Consider the following 15,793-nt stretch of genomic DNA (forward strand, 5'->3'; position numbering starts at 1 on the left):
CTCCCCATGACCAATTATTTAACATGTAAACTAAGCTAGAAGGGTGAGGCGAGCAAAAAGAACGGCATGTATTGTTGTCAAAATAAACTTGTTGGTTGAGAAAAAGTTTGCTTGGCTTTGAAACAAGAACATCAGGCAATCAGTGGCCAGCAGGAGCAAACATTCAGATGTAATTGTTTTGGATTGAGCTTTTGTTGTGGGTGGGAAAATGCATCCCGCCCCCCCGAGCTGGCAATTGTAGAGTAAAATGTATTTTTCTGCTGCGAGACCCCTCTTTCTCACAGTCGCTTATAGTGGTTCTTCTTGCCATACCTCAGCAGTCAAGCTGTAATCACATTCATTTCCTCCCATTATCCTTCTGCCCAAATGAGCACTTAGCATGTCCTTTAATGGTGTGGGTGCATTTTTCTCTCTCCCTCTCTGCTTTGCTTAATGAAATAATTCATGGAAAGCATCTGCATGCTGCTTTAGGTGCTATAATAAACTGGGTGAAATTGTCAGGGTGTCCGAACGAAGCTTTAAATGCAATAAAGCTTTTTTTTTTTTTTGGTAAAAAACAAGACTTAATGTAAAGACGGGTTGTGCAGTCAGCAGAGACAACCTGACGCTATACAGTTGATGACATCATTGGCTTTTTAAAGCACAATTATAGGGCTTTAAAAGGGCTCCTGCCTGGGCCTCACACACCTACACAAACAGAGTTGTGCAAACAGATTTTGCTCCTTTTTGTATTTTGGGATCTATTTTGGTTCTAAGAAGCAGAGAGAGGTCCAGAACATATCTGGGCTTTTAATGGAGATTAGTGTTTGCATAGCATTTACGAATGCTCAGTGCAGGCCAGGTCCAAGGTTTTCTGGGGCTCCAAAGAGAGTTTGACTTGGGGAGCTTTTTTAACTACCACTTATCAGCACATCTTCAATGATATTCCCTCTCTTTCATCATTGTTTGATCTTTTGTGGGTCGTGCATCTCAGCTAATCATTATTACATCTTACAATAAATGAAATAAGCTGACATTGAACTAAATGTATTCAGTTAACCTTAACATCAAACATAATTTTTGATACGACTATTTACGAGACCTTATCTTTTTGACAAAACTATTACTTTCTTCAAAACCCACTCTAGTTATCGAATTGGTTTCTAAATATATTTTATCCATTCTCCATAAAACTCTCCATAATATAGTTTTTAAAATGTTACAACTAGTGTTGCACCGATACCAATACCAGTATCGGCCGGGGCGCCGATACCGCACTTAAATGGTGGTATCGGTATCGGCAAGTACCAACAAATAGGTCACAGATATCATTTTTATGTTTGTATGTCACTTGAACGCAGCCTTCTCTCTCCCGACACTCAGTAGTTCTACTGGATTCACTTTGTATTCGTCTTTTTCCTGCTTTAATAAGGTAGCAGCTTGACAAAGCCATGATACCAATTATTTTACATCCAAGTAGTATGCAGTTCTTACTATACACACACACATAAATTTCAAAGTAATGGTATCGGTATGGTATCGGTATCGGCCGATACTGCACAGCCAGGTATCGGGTATCGGTATTGGAGTCAAAAAATGGCATCGGCGCAACACTAGTTACAACTGATAAAGGCTCTAATAGTGTGCTATGTCTTTTTTTTATGTGTACCAAATGTATCATTTTGCTTATGATAAGTGAATGACAGGTGATGTTTCAAAAACTGTGTTTTGTTTTGAATGCATCATCCATCAAATAGTTCAGTTTTTAAAACTCTAATTCATGTCTTGCATCAGGCTTTAAAGAGTTTCTACCTGGTCCACCAACACCTGCTCAAACATTTGTGTTTGCAAAGAAACTTCGGAGTCTTTTATGTGTGGGCTTGGAGAGCCGGTCAGGGGCGGAGTTTTGTTGAGAGAGTTTGATTTGGAGACCATTTACATTATGTTTGATCAATTGTGAGTTTTGCATTTTATATAAAGTCAGCACAACTTATTACATTAACTGAGTTCACAACCAACGGTCCAACACTTAGGAGGAAGGGTGCCTTTTTAACATTTTTAAAATGTTACAAGTATTTTGTTTTAAATTCTTAGAGAAGATGATCCTGGCTGTTCCGATGATGGCAGTGATTTAACTGGATGCTACGGTGGCCGACATGCGCAAACGAGCAGCAAACAGCTAAACATGCCACAAATATTAGCTTAAAGATGCACACACTTATGCAGACACATTATTTTAGTTTAGTTTTTTTTTTTCAACTGTCCATTTCCCCCTCCTCAGAGATTAGATTGGAGACTGGATTGTTTTTCAAAAAATCACCACAGGTTCTACTTTTTAAATTATATATATATATATATATATATATATATATATATATATATATATATATATATATATATATATATATATATATATATATATATAAATATATATCCCAATCAGCTGTGTAGTTTCTTACGGATTGGGCAAACTGTGTGCTTGTACGAGTGTCTCATAGCCTTTGCATGTGGACTTTACCTGTCCCTCTGCCATTCCCTCCTCAGGTACTGGTCCGATCCACATGAACAGTGTCCAGTGCACAGGCAGGGAGAAGTCGATCATGGATTGCGCGTATAAACCTGTACCACTTTACACCTGCAAACATACTCAGGATGTAGCGGTCCGCTGCAATGTGCCCGACAGTGGCATTCAAACAAGCGTGAGATGAGCACACAAAGACACTTTTCTATGTGTAAAGTACAGGTTCACTTCTGCCCTGAGAGTCTAACACTCGTTCCTCCCTGTGCATTCAGGTGCGTCTGGTAGGGGGGAGAGACCGTGGAGAGGGCCGCGTGGAGGTGCTGATAGAGGTCGGAGGAACAATGCGGTGGGGCTCAGTTTGCAGCGAGAACTTTGGCCTCAATGAAGCCATGGTGGTCTGCCGGCAGCTCGGCTTGGGATTTGCCTCCAGAGCTCATGAGGTGAATTCTAGTCATCCTGCAGTTCTCTTTATCCATCCGTGAACTTTTGTTCATTGTGTTCTCCTATGCCTCTCTCTCTCTCTCTCTCTCTCTCTGTCTGTATGACTGTGCTGTGTTATTACTGAGGCCTGAAGTAATTACAGGCCTCTCAAACGTCCACTTCCAGTGTGCCGAAAATAAAAGAGGGAAAGTGAGGCGAAGAGAGATCGGAGGGGGGGAATTCACAGAGCAAACAAACTGAAAATAGAACTGTGCATGGAAACGGCTGGCCAAGTGCGTTTTGAGGGGGGCTGCTGGGAACATTTAACAAGCCGTTTTTAAAATTGTGAATAAGAGTGGAAAATGTGATAATGTGTACTGATTGGGCCTATAAAAAATGTGTTCTAGTGTTTATAGAAGAGCCTACTGTGTGCCCTAAGCACCACCATTCTGCATAATTGTAGCTCAATGTCCTTCCCAAAGAGCTTTAAAGTATGGTCAAATTATTTTGGTGCTTGAACGTGTCCTACTGTTGCATCTTCGCAGGAGACCTGGTTCTGGCAGGGATCCCCCGATGCCAGGGAGGTGGTGCTCAGCGGGACTCACTGCGTGGGCACGGAGATGTCCATCCAGCAGTGTCGCAAGAACGGTCATGTCTACTGTCCCCGAGGAGGAGACGGCAGAGCTGCAGGAGTGACATGTGTGGAGAGTGAGTCCAAAAGCAGTGACTTAATTTGTAGCAAAGAGATTGTTAAAGGAAACTCCAGCAAATGCCATACTGCAGAGTTTATTTACAGGCTTGTGGGAAACTAGTATTATGTGAAGCTGGCATTTCTGCTTTGCAGCTGTTTGCCTCCACAAGCTGGTAAAGTGTTTATTTAAAACCACACTATAAACCGATCCCATAAGTCTAGCACTTTCCAGATTCTTTGATCTTGAAAAGGGATGCACTGATCAGACTTCGGCTGATTTCCGATCTCTAGTTTTTGTAAAACTTTGACCTGCAGATACGTTCTTATTTCACTTAAAGAGCTACAACATATGAAGAAATAAGAACAATATTGAACATGCTTTACTCTAGCCCTTCTATGATTGGTCAATAATTGCTTATATCAGGATCTGAGGTGACGTAGCCATATATGTGTGAGGAAGCTGCAAACGTAAAACAGAGATTCATTCATATTTTAAAATAAAGATAAAATTATTATAGGACTGACATTTTAAACTCTCCTAAGCATCTTAATTAACCACCTAGCTCTTGAATTTCCAAAAGGCTCCCAATATTTCTAGGTCCAGTATGTTCCACAACACAAAAGAAGATGAAGGATTAAAAGGACAACACACAGCTACAGCTCTGTACTCCGTCCGCTCTTCCTGTTATCTGCTGAAAGTCTGGTGGTGAACCAGGCCAGTTGTCCACGTTATGTTAACATTTAATTTCCAGTTATATGACTTTGTGGGGTTAAATGTATTTTGTCTACTAAACATTACATCATTGTTTGTTTTTTAACCCAACAAATACTTTTTTCTGTGTTAACTGAAAGTGAAATGTTAACATGATGTGGAAAACTGCCCTGGTTCACTTTTCAGCCAATTTCTCTTAGAGAACAGTTTCCTATTAAATAGCTTCTTACTTGTCTGTGCTTCCTTTGGCTTCATCAGCAGCTCAGTGATATCCAAAATTGCAAACTGAGTCGTCTTCTTGCAGTAAATAGACTGAATGGTAAATGGACTGAATTTATATAGCGCAATTTTCTAGTCATGCTGAGCAATCGACACACTTGACACTAGTGCCACATTCACCCAATCGCACGCACAAACACACACCTCTATGAGGACCGGAGCTGAGTATATTGCGAGAATTGTAAGAAAGATGCTTTTCATGTCTCAGCCTTTAAATGTCTCCAATAACACGAGAAAAAGTCCATAATTGCGCTTTAGGAAAAGAGTGTTTAGAAAAGCCTGAAACCTCTCTAAATGTAGAGACGAAGACGCATGGATGGCCACACTCTGTCGTCTTTTAAATCCTTTCTGTTATCTTCTGAAAGTCTTGCTCTCTGGGAGTCTGAATGAACTGCAAACATTTTTAACTTTAAAACAACTGCCCTGTGCTTTCTACGACTTCATTTTAAACGGCCTAGCAATACTGAAAACAGCCAACTTTGTTTACCTCCATCGGCAACAGCGCAGACTTTGAGTGCTGATGTCACCACAGCTTGGCAGCCTTACTATGGTGCATTTACTGATAGAGAAAAGATGAAATTTTTGAGTTTCCAACCCACTGTTGACTGGTTAGGGTCCATCTGGCTGAAAACTGTCCGGCTCCTGTTACCAGCTAATTTTTTTTTTTAAAGGCAGTGAGATTTATTCCAAGTAGATCCAACAGGTAGAAATCATATTGACAACAGGATGATAAATATCTAACCTTTTTATCCAATGTTGATTCCTCAAAATTATGAGAATTGACGGACAGAATCAAAGCTAGATCTTTCAACCGATGGATAGACCTCTTGAAGGAGCATCAAGTTTGATGGACTGTGTCTACTGGTGGTATGCATTAGTGAGGGGAAAACAAAAGATACAATAAAATTATGGGTTGGGAAACTAGTTATTTTGAAGCCAATTTAATCTGTGCTTAAGACAAGAGTACGTGCTTCCTGCTTCATAACTATTTATTAATCTTTTGACCACATTTTAAATGTTACAATTGAGGATTGTGTAAATAAACCTTTTCCAGAAGGATTTTAAAGCCGTTAAACACAAGTTGTATGGATGTGTCTTATTTTTTTCTACCTCTATGATTCCTGCAGCTGCTCCTGACCTGGTTGTGGATGCCCAGCTCGTCCAGGAGACGGCCTACCTGGAGGACCGACCTCTTCACCTGCTGACTTGTGCTAACGAGGAGAACTGCCTTTCTTCCTCTGCGGCCAGGATGAACTGGCCCTACGGACACCGCAGACTGCTACGCTTCTCCTCCCGCATTATGAACATGGGCATGGCTGACTTCAGACCACGAGCCACCAGGGAGAGCTGGGTCTGGCATCAGTGTCACAGGTAAGAGGAGGCCCCCAAGCTCACGTTTGACTAAGATCCCCTGGATCTGCTCTAATTCTTAGCAAAATTGTGAGTTTTTCATTTAAAAGGGTCCAGTTAGCACGTCTTTACATTCAGCCACATTTTCCCAAAAAACAAAACAAAAAAAAAAACATTACAACCAACCGCCTTCAGAATTTATTTTAATACTAAATAAGTCATCTTATTTTTTATTTGATCAGTATAACTTTGAGTGCTCCTTGAAGGCATCTGAGCCTCTTTTCAAAAGAAGATCTATATAAAAAAAAAAGCATCATGAAGACCAAAGAACACAACCGGCAGGTCAGCGCTATGGTTGAGATTTCTGAAGTAGGTTTTGGTTATAAATCATCATCCCAAGCTGTGGAGATCGTACAAAGACATTGTTTAATCCTTCGTATGTGAATACAATGAGTATGGCACAACTGAAAACCTACCGAGACATTCCCGTCCACTTAAACTAACAAGCTGAGTAAGGAGAGCCTTAGTCAGAGAAGCAGCCAAGTAGTTGTTGGTAACTCTGTAGGGCTCCGCCATCAGCCTGCTATGCTGTAGCAGATCCAGCCATGGTCCCCAGGGATCCGAGGCCCCAGGGATCCGAGGCCCCAGGGGCGCTTCCCCCCCCCCCCCCGCGGAGGCCAGGCCCCGCGAAACAGCCACCAGGAGCGAGCCGTGCCCACCCCAGCACCCAGCCCTGGACACCGAGGACCACCAATGCACCAGCGGGCCAAGGCGCCAGTCAGCGGAGGGGAGCAAGGTCTCCACCACTTAGTGGTGACTTGACATGTCCCGGGAGAGGGCGCAGTACAAACCCAACCTGACAAATAAACAAACAGAAAGCTACGTACACATTCACTCGTTCCCACCCTAGTGCCCCACATACAAACACTCTTACAAGAGAGGAAAACAAAAAGGGACACAGTACTCGCACTGGACCAGGCACTGGACCCAGAAGGGTAACCTGGTAGGTTAACTCTGAAATCAATCCTGTTTTTAGCTTTCCACAAGCCAAACAGCGGACAAGGCGCTTTGGTCAGATGAGACCTAACTGTTACTTTTGTGGCCTAAAAACACAAGATCTGTCTGAAAACTAGCTCTGCAGACACACCATCACAGCATTTCAAAATGTCCAGGCCTTAACCCAAGTTAGAATCTGTGGAAAACCTGAAAATGACTCTTATACAAAGTAATGACTCAGCGGGGATGAATACAAATGCATATCACACATTTAAAAGTTTTATTTATAAAATAATTTAAAAAAAAACATTCTTTCCCCTTCACACCCAAACACATACAATCCCAATTAAATACATTGAGGTTTGGTGTTTTAACCTGGCATAATAGACTGCCGACCTGTTCGGGATGCACCAGTGACTGCTGGAGATAGGCACTGCCCCCCACCCCCACCCCCCACCACAACCCTGCACGGATAAGCTGGAATGATGGATAATAAGCCCTGTTCTCTGCACAACTGGGCTGGTCTGAGGTTTTACAAGACAAATATAAATCCAGACAGATTCTAGATGCTGTAAATTAAATCCCTGCTGTCTCACATGAATGGCAACATAAAATTTAGAACGTGAAATGAGATCCCTGAGTACAGCATAGAATAGATTCTGCCTATAAATAGTCTAAATCCTTTAAACGCCTGTTATTTAACACGATAAACACAGATAAAGTTTACACTGAGCATCCTCCACTCTGGTTAACCCTGTTGTTACAGCCGCAGCCAGGACTCGTGTTGCAGTCGAATGGTTCCTTATCACTCCAGCTGTGGTTCTGTGTCCTAGAACAAGAAGCGCAACCACAACCCAATCACTACCTAGTCCACCAGCAAACACAGGGTTTGACTTGCAGTTTTGGTAACGTTTGTTTTGGGAATTGCTCTGTGAGGCAAGGAAAAGCAACCCCAAACTGAAATCTTCCTTTTTTTTCACGAGCTTTCCCAGCTGTTCATCATGCCCTTTTTGACATCTCTAGGGAACATAACAGCATTTATGGTCATCATATTTCATACCGAAACTAAATCAAAGCTTGAGAGAGAACAGAAGATGGAATGAAGGTTTCTCTATGTTCATGCCTTTATGTAACCTTTTTGTTTTTGTTGCTTTTTCCATGAATTGTTTTTAGACACTACCACAGTATCGAGGTGTTCACCCACTACGATCTGCTGACCCTCAACGGGACGAAAGTGGCTGAAGGTCACAAAGCCAGTTTCTGCCTTGAGGACACTTACTGCCCCGATGGTGAGACGACACCAGACACAAAGAGCATATTAAATAAGCCCGTTTATAAATACTCTGGTTCAGACGTTGATTAGAAATAATTATATATAATAATTATAGTGGTTCTGATTAGGGGTTATTTGGGCTTTCTAAAGCTTTAAGATATTTTGGGTGCTACTCTTTCATTCACTTTCTGTCCAACACATTTTGCAATTAAAGAGGTCAAGTAAAAAAAAGTGATTATTAAAGTCAGTATTAAAAAAAAAACGTTGTAGAGCAGATAAACAGTGTATGAGAGTCAGGTATTTTAGAAACAGGAAAAAAATCCAGCGAAGATCTGAGGTGCTGCTTCATCACTCAGCTGATCCTCCTCTTTATGATGGGTTTTCAGCAAAGAGCTCTATGGAATCACCTTGTCGGGGCTAAAAAAATTTTTTTTTCCTCTATCCGTCAAATCTGCAGCTGTCTAAATATGACAAATATATTTAGATAGAAAGGGAAAGAAAGTATGCCTTTTGTGGCAAATGGATCATAGCAAAGTAACTAAAAGTCTGAGTCAAAAACGGTTCCTTGTAAAGTTGTCTGGTATTTGTTGACAAAACACTGTTTTGTCTTGAGTTTCAAAAGCCCTTTATGTGTGAAATAATTACAGGCCAGAGTTAAACAAACAAAAAAAAAAACTTTCCTCTAGCACTGGCCAGGGGTTATGGAGAAAGATTTGTTATCAACATAATAAACAAGCTGTCGGAGAAAAAAAGACCCCTTTATAAGGAAAGTGGTGCTACTTTGAAAGATAAAGAAATAAGAGATGGCTTTTTTTGAATCAATCATGCAGTAAAAGCCGAATTATTACAAAGGGAAAACAACTTTACACGCATTAAATACACCTTTGCTTGACTTTAGAGCCTTAATATTCTTTTAAATGCTACAACATGTTTAATCCACACTGACCAGTATAGCTGCACCACACAGATATAACTCAGCATGTCCTATCTATGCGTATTTTATGCCTCCAGGTATCCATAAACGATACGCTTGCTACAACTGGGGCCAGCAGGGCATCTCTGTCGGCTGCTGGGACACGTACCGCCATGACATCGACTGTCAGTGGGTCGATATCACAGATGTCCGACCTGGTGAATACATCTTTCAGGTCAGTCCGTTTAGAAAAATGTATAAAATAACATTCTGGAGAATATCAACTTGGCAAATTTTGGAATTAAAATAGGACTTCTGCAGGTCTTATAAACAGGAAAGAGAAAATGCGTGGAGAAAATCTGTATTTTCCTTTATTTCTCATCTGTTTCACTAAAAATTCATCCATCCACTCTCGCCATTTACAGCTTCTCCTCACCACTATGAAAGTATCCATCAACTGGCAGTTCATTTGTGTGTTTATACACTAAAAAGGGCAAAAAGAACGAGAGTGTTGAATTAAACTTCAAATCCTCATTTAATCTTTCTGCTGTAAAACCCTCAATGGTTTTGTTGGCGAGCTCCTACATTCGGGGCGAGAAAGTCGGCAAGCGAAAAAAGCAAAGTGGGGAGTTTGTGTTTCAACATCTTAAGGCACACAGGAGATAAAAGCTGCGATAAAAGGCTATAATTTTAGCTAAGTGGCTCTTGGCCGGGCTTCCAGTCATTCAGGTGTACGCCGGCGATGCAGCTCCGAGGGTGTGTGCGTGTTTGAGGAAAGTAAATTTAGTCTAGATTTATATAGAAAGCAGACCTGCTGTTAGTCCACCCTTTATAGAGAGTACAAACCTACTGGCAGCCTAAAAGCAGAGTCAGCACATTACAGGTTGAAACCTGAGCTCGTCCACATCTTCTTCCCTCTCTATACCGAGACATCCAATCTGCTGCGGTGACCTAGTCATCCCTCTCGCATCTCTATCATTTATTCTATTTATTCCCGACAGCATCAGCAGGACGGTGTTTACAGTCCCCCCTCCCTTTTATTCTGGCTGCTTGCATTGAAATCAAAGTGTTTACATCAGGTTTGTACATGTAGTTCCAGGGCGTCTGTGAGATGTACGGTATATCGCAGAGTTTGCCACAGCGTCGTGACCCGGCGACGTTGCCGTGGCGGTGATTGCGGCCTGGCTGTAGATAAGCTCCTCGTAATTTTGCGAGACGTGAGAGACGTGAGAGAGGGCCTGGGCCCCGGCTCGTCTGTCATGCAGCTGGGTGTTTCTGTGTCTTTACCAGGGAGCCACTTTAAGCACCATACATTTACGCTGATGAGTCACGTCCACCTCAGCTCCGCCGCCTCTGATTGCGCCCGAATCCAAAAGGATCAGCGGTATAACCTCGCGGTCTTTTACACAACGGTGACGGGCCTTTCATCATCCCGTAAAACGGCTAGTGGGCCCTTTGTTTCGCATTATTACAAGAGCCTTTTAAGAAGCTGCCACAAAGTCGATGTGTTTTACGCAGAGGCTATAAAGTATGATATCACTCGCCGGTCTCAGCTTGCAGCATATGCACATAGATCGAAGTTCATGACCCGAGATGTCGCCTAAAGGTTCATAAAGAACAGCAGTTAGGAATATGTTTAACCCTGAATCTGAGGCACCAAATATAAATAAAACCGCACAGTTTTAACGCTACGTAAAAAAAAATATATATAAAAATAAAACAGGGCCGCTTTAATGAATATGTGGTCAGATTATCTGTTTGATGTGTGCATCAGGAAAATTCATTTGTGCGCTTTTCTTATATATGGGAGGCAGACAGACAGGGTGGAAAACAAGCCGCCATGGCAACCAACCGTGGCTGCAGTCTAATGATAGGCTGCAAAGTCTAAACCGTCATCTGCATCTCGGGTGCTTTTATTTTTTTCAACTTTTTTTCCTCTGTGAGATAACAGTGGAAAGTGATGTCATTCATCGTCTGAGTTTATACATCAGATGCCATATAGAAAAGCAGAAAACAATAATCCTGTGGTAGAGAGCTCTTTCCAAAATCTTTTCCTTCGGTTTGTAAAAAAGGACATCATGTACAGCTTTTTTTTTTTTTTTTGGTCTAAGGGATTAAATGTTTTTCCATGTGACCAGGGGAGCCTTGAGGAAACCCCTGATGCCAGAACAGAGATAGTTTCACACAGCCATCAACCGCACGGTCCCCAGGCTTCACCAGCAATCTGCAGTGCCATGCAAAAAAATTTCTTTTTTTTTCACATAACAAACATAAACTTTAAAGTCTTTTAGTGTGCTTTTATGTTTTAGATCAACACAAATTAGTGGAAGTTTGTGATGTGTAAAACCAGGTCTTAAAACTGTGACTTGTTTGCCCTTTATTCTGATACACATGAATGAAATCACCTAATTAGTAGATTTCATTTGTCTGTGATTTAATTTTCATTTAATCCCGCTGTTCTATAAAAGCCTCAATGGTTTGTTAGAGGACGATATGAAGCATCATGGCGACCAAGGAAAAAAGCGCTGACAGGTCAGCCAGAAAGTTGTGAACAAGTTTAAAACAATATCCTAAGCTTTAAACATCACAGAGACATCATCTGACAATGAATAGAGTAGAAAAACTACAAATAAGCCAAAACTTGGCAGTCCACCTAAACTGGGAAGGACAGCATTAATTAGAGAAGCAGCCAAGAGGCAGAGGGGGTAACTCTGGAGGAGCATCTGGTTGCTGCTCTGGTTGTCCAGCGGTTTAGACTAAGCTGCTCTAAAAACAACTATTACTCAACTAATGTGTCATTTCTGGAGAAGCGACAAGCAGGAAGGAAAAGTTGTCCCAGGCAATGTGAGGGATACAGCAAACCTGTGGATAAAGGTTCCTTTATGGGTCTGACGGGTCTAATCTTTAAAATTGTAATTGTGTTGAACACTCTGTGCGGTGGAAAACCAACATTGTAAATCAGCCTGAACACACCACCCTCACTGGGAAGCACAATAACAGCAGCATCACGATGTGGATCTTCTTCAGCAGGGACAGGGACGCGGGTCAGAGTTGATGGGAAGCCATATGGAGCTAAAACAACGCAGTCCTGAATGACGTCCAGACCTACGGTCATATGAGAATATGAAGACTTGAAAACTGATGTTCACAGAAAAACTGATGTGTCCAGTGTCTTCAGTTTCTAGAAAGCTGGTAGGGACATTCCCAAAAAGACTTGCAGCTGTAAATGAAACAGGGGCGGCTACAACGTGCTGACTCAGGGCGCTGAATACATATAGATACCACGCTCTTTAAATGCTCATGAGTAAAAACACTTTGAAAACCAAGTGTCAGTCTCTTTCCACTTCACAATCATGCACCACTTTATGTTGGTTTATCAGACAACAGTTCAAGAGCTTATGAATTATTTTGCAATTATTTTGGATGTATTTTCTACTCAGATACATCCAGCGGTCATAATGCGTCATGACCGCAGCCGTGATATTTATCCATCATCCGGCATCTTGTTTCTCTCTCTTTCTCATGCGCAGGTTGAGGTGAACCCGACCATGGATATGACCGAGTCTGATTTCCAAAACAATGTGATGCGCTGCAGGTGCAAGTACGACGGAGCACGAGTTTACCTCTTCCGCTGCCATGCAGGTAATGCAGCAGGTCACACGTAAAAAAAAAAAAACCTCGACCGTCAGAAAATGTGCAGCGATCTTTTGATGCCTTTGTTTCCTCTTACAACCCTTATTTCATTATTTTCTCACCAGCTGATGCCTACAGCGCCGAAGAGGAGGACTTATTCGACCACCAGCGTCAACTTTCCAACAACAACTTGTGAACTAGGGAGCGCGTAGATTTAACAACTGTACGACTCTTCTCCGGCCCTCAGATGTCAGGCGATGAAGAGTGAACGACAGTAAATAAAAAAAGAGCAGAGGCAGAGTGGAGAAAGTGAGAGGAAGGAAAGGACAGAAATTGCTTTTTAGGATCCTGTGGTAGAACGTTGTGAGAAGGTTTTGTATTTGTTTGAAAATTAAATAGGAATAAAGAACAAATGTAGAAAGAGAAAGGAAACGAAAAAGGAGACAAAAGCTGGACCATGATTTGTGATAAAAAAAAAACAGTTTACAACTTTAAAAACATCTCTTGTTTTAACAAATGTTGATGCCTTTTTTAAAAAAAATCATAACCACAGTTAAAAGTAAAGACATGAAGGCACATGAGGAGAACCTTTGTTGTGCATCGAGTACATTCACTGTCCACAGGACAACATCCAGGATTTACTATCAGAGCTGTGTGTTTCTCTGTATTTTCATTTTCACTTAGATTTTATTTCATCTCATGGTGCTATTTTGCTTCTGTTTTAAATAAATACTGTAATGTATTGCAAATGTATTGTCATGTACAGTCGTATATTACCTCTCTCAACTATTGTTCTTCAGGTCTTTAATTTATGCAGAATTTTAATGTACTTTAAAGTTGAAACTTGTTTGTATTGTTAATTTTATTATGACAAATACTTCCATTTTGTTTGATCTTTCTTTGTTAAACACAAGGGAACAACATGAGACCTGGTTGTACCATCGCGTCGCACTTCAGAGTACTTGGTAACAGTAGTGAAAGAATAAAAGTCAGATTTACAAAATGTCTGATCATTTCAGCACTGGTTATTTATGGACAGAACCTGTGACTGTCGGCCAAAAGATTTTTTTTTTAAATTGGGCCTCAGAAGAGTTGTTCTCGTCAGACCTTAACATTGAGCTCGATTTAAAATCAGTCAGAACCATTAACCATAAAACTGCTCGCTTTTCTTTTTTAATCTACATTACTTTTAGAACAGGTTTCTTTTTTCAGATACATTTAACATCTCCATCCACCTATTTAAACAACCATTTATCCAACTAACCAGTCCTGCATTGTAAATGGCCTATACTTGTGTAGTACTTTATACAGTCTGAGTACCCCAAAGCGCTTCACATTACATTCAGTCATTCACACGCTGACAGTGGTGAGCTACATCTGTAGCCAGAGCTTTCCTGGGGCAGACTTACAGAAGTGGGGCTGCCATATAATCGGCAAATGTCCATTGTCTTGTTGCTTGCTCAGTATGAGGGATTGCTGCAAAGCCATGGACAATGCAGACGACTCTCCCTGTGGCTCTACGCTTCTCCAGGAGTGAATGCTGCTTGTCGGGACTTTGAAGCAATCAACTGGATCCTTTATATAGGACGTTTTTGACCAATCTGTATAATATGATTGATTTTGACTTTGTAAAGTGCCTTGAGATGACATGTTTCATGAATTGGCGCTATATAAATAAAATTGAATTGAATTGTCCAACCACACAAATGCAACGGCCGGAGTGTGAGAGTCGATCTGGCAACTCATCGGTTGCAGGACCAACTCCTGCCACTGAAGACTTAGACATCAGAAAACGACATTCCTTCATTACTTAACATGCTTGGGATGTCTTCAGGAGGAACTCCTTGAACCTTGTTCAACACATGGTTTACATCCATGGTTAAATTTATCCATCTAACCATCCAACCATCTATGCATCCATCCATGACTAACTTTTACTGTAAACAAACAAACTGGTCTCTTAAAAAGTGACGGTGGTACAATGATTTACAAATTAGTAAAAAAAAAAAAAAAAAAACAGCATTGGTTGGGTTCTGTGTTCTGTGACATAGCAAATGTTCTAGTTATATGAGGCTACCATCCATTTAACATGACTGATTAAGCTTGAGTGTAACTGTCTCTTCAAAATACATGTTACTAAAATCATTCCGACTGGTTTAGCTTCCTTCCTAATAGTTAGTGTGTTGTTTTTCAGGGAGCCTTAATTTCATGAAAGGAATTAAAGGAAAATGTTATGAAAACATGCCTGTGCAAAGTTTCAGTTATCCGGGTCATCACATCAGCAACAGGCTTAAATCTGAGGATTGCGCTCAAAATGAACTGAGCAAAAGTCCGGTTGCCTCCAATTTAAATCTGTTTGCTGATCTGAAAATATATTTATTGTTAGGATCACAATATCAAAACTTATGATTTAAAGTGAGTGATTATATTGTATCTTATCGCAAACAAATAAATGATTAGTAATCACACTAACATGATGATTAATTTATTACCAAAGAACTACGGATTCTAACTACTTAATGATAATTAATAAAGGGTTGAAAAAGGAAGGTTCAGGTTTTCTATACCTGAGAAATATTTAACCTAAATGTTTGAAATGGGAGCAGTGGCAGGTTGTGCTAATTCCACAGGTAAGGAAAGTGAGATTGAATTAAAAGAAAGAAAGGATGGCAGAGGACTGGCAGGGGCAGAGGGAGAACTATGTCTAACAGGGAAAATGGCCAGGCATGGGGGAAATGTCTAAATAAACTAAAAAGGAACAGATCTAACAGAACTAAAGAACTAATAAGGAACAGAAGCTTTCAAAACAGGAGCTGAATCTAACAGTAAAAGAATGAACTAACAACATAAACACTGAACAGAACTAAGCTAGAGAAATACAAGCAGAAAAAAAAAACATCTAACAGAACTGCTAAGATAATAAAAAACATAGCTAACCAGATAGATGACAAAAACGAGGATCAAATGATGAGGGATACTATAGCGCAGAACCTAAACAGACTGCAGGACCCCCAGGGAGCTAAAAT

At 40.9% G+C, this 15,793-nt stretch overlaps 1 protein-coding gene across 1 annotated transcript in view; it reads left to right on the forward strand.

Moving 5' to 3' along the window:
- LOC105920058 (lysyl oxidase homolog 4) overlaps positions 1-13,188 on the forward strand; it is a 30,598-nt gene extending 17,410 nt beyond the window's left edge. Inside the window, exons 8-15 of the mRNA XM_036134828.1 lie at positions 2,524-2,678; positions 2,773-2,940; positions 3,466-3,628; positions 5,730-5,973; positions 8,122-8,237; positions 9,233-9,369; positions 12,665-12,776; positions 12,893-13,188. Of these exons, the coding sequence (XP_035990721.1) occupies positions 2,524-2,678; positions 2,773-2,940; positions 3,466-3,628; positions 5,730-5,973; positions 8,122-8,237; positions 9,233-9,369; positions 12,665-12,776; positions 12,893-12,963 (1,166 nt within the window). The 3' untranslated portion in view covers positions 12,964-13,188. The remainder of the gene's footprint in view (positions 1-2,523; positions 2,679-2,772; positions 2,941-3,465; positions 3,629-5,729; positions 5,974-8,121; positions 8,238-9,232; positions 9,370-12,664; positions 12,777-12,892) is intronic.
- The last annotated feature ends 2,605 nt before the right edge of the window (positions 13,189-15,793 follow it).

Source organism: Fundulus heteroclitus, unplaced genomic scaffold, assembly GCF_011125445.2.
Source record: "Fundulus heteroclitus isolate FHET01 unplaced genomic scaffold, MU-UCD_Fhet_4.1 scaffold_92, whole genome shotgun sequence".
NCBI classification, from domain to species: domain Eukaryota; kingdom Metazoa; phylum Chordata; class Actinopteri; order Cyprinodontiformes; family Fundulidae; genus Fundulus; species Fundulus heteroclitus.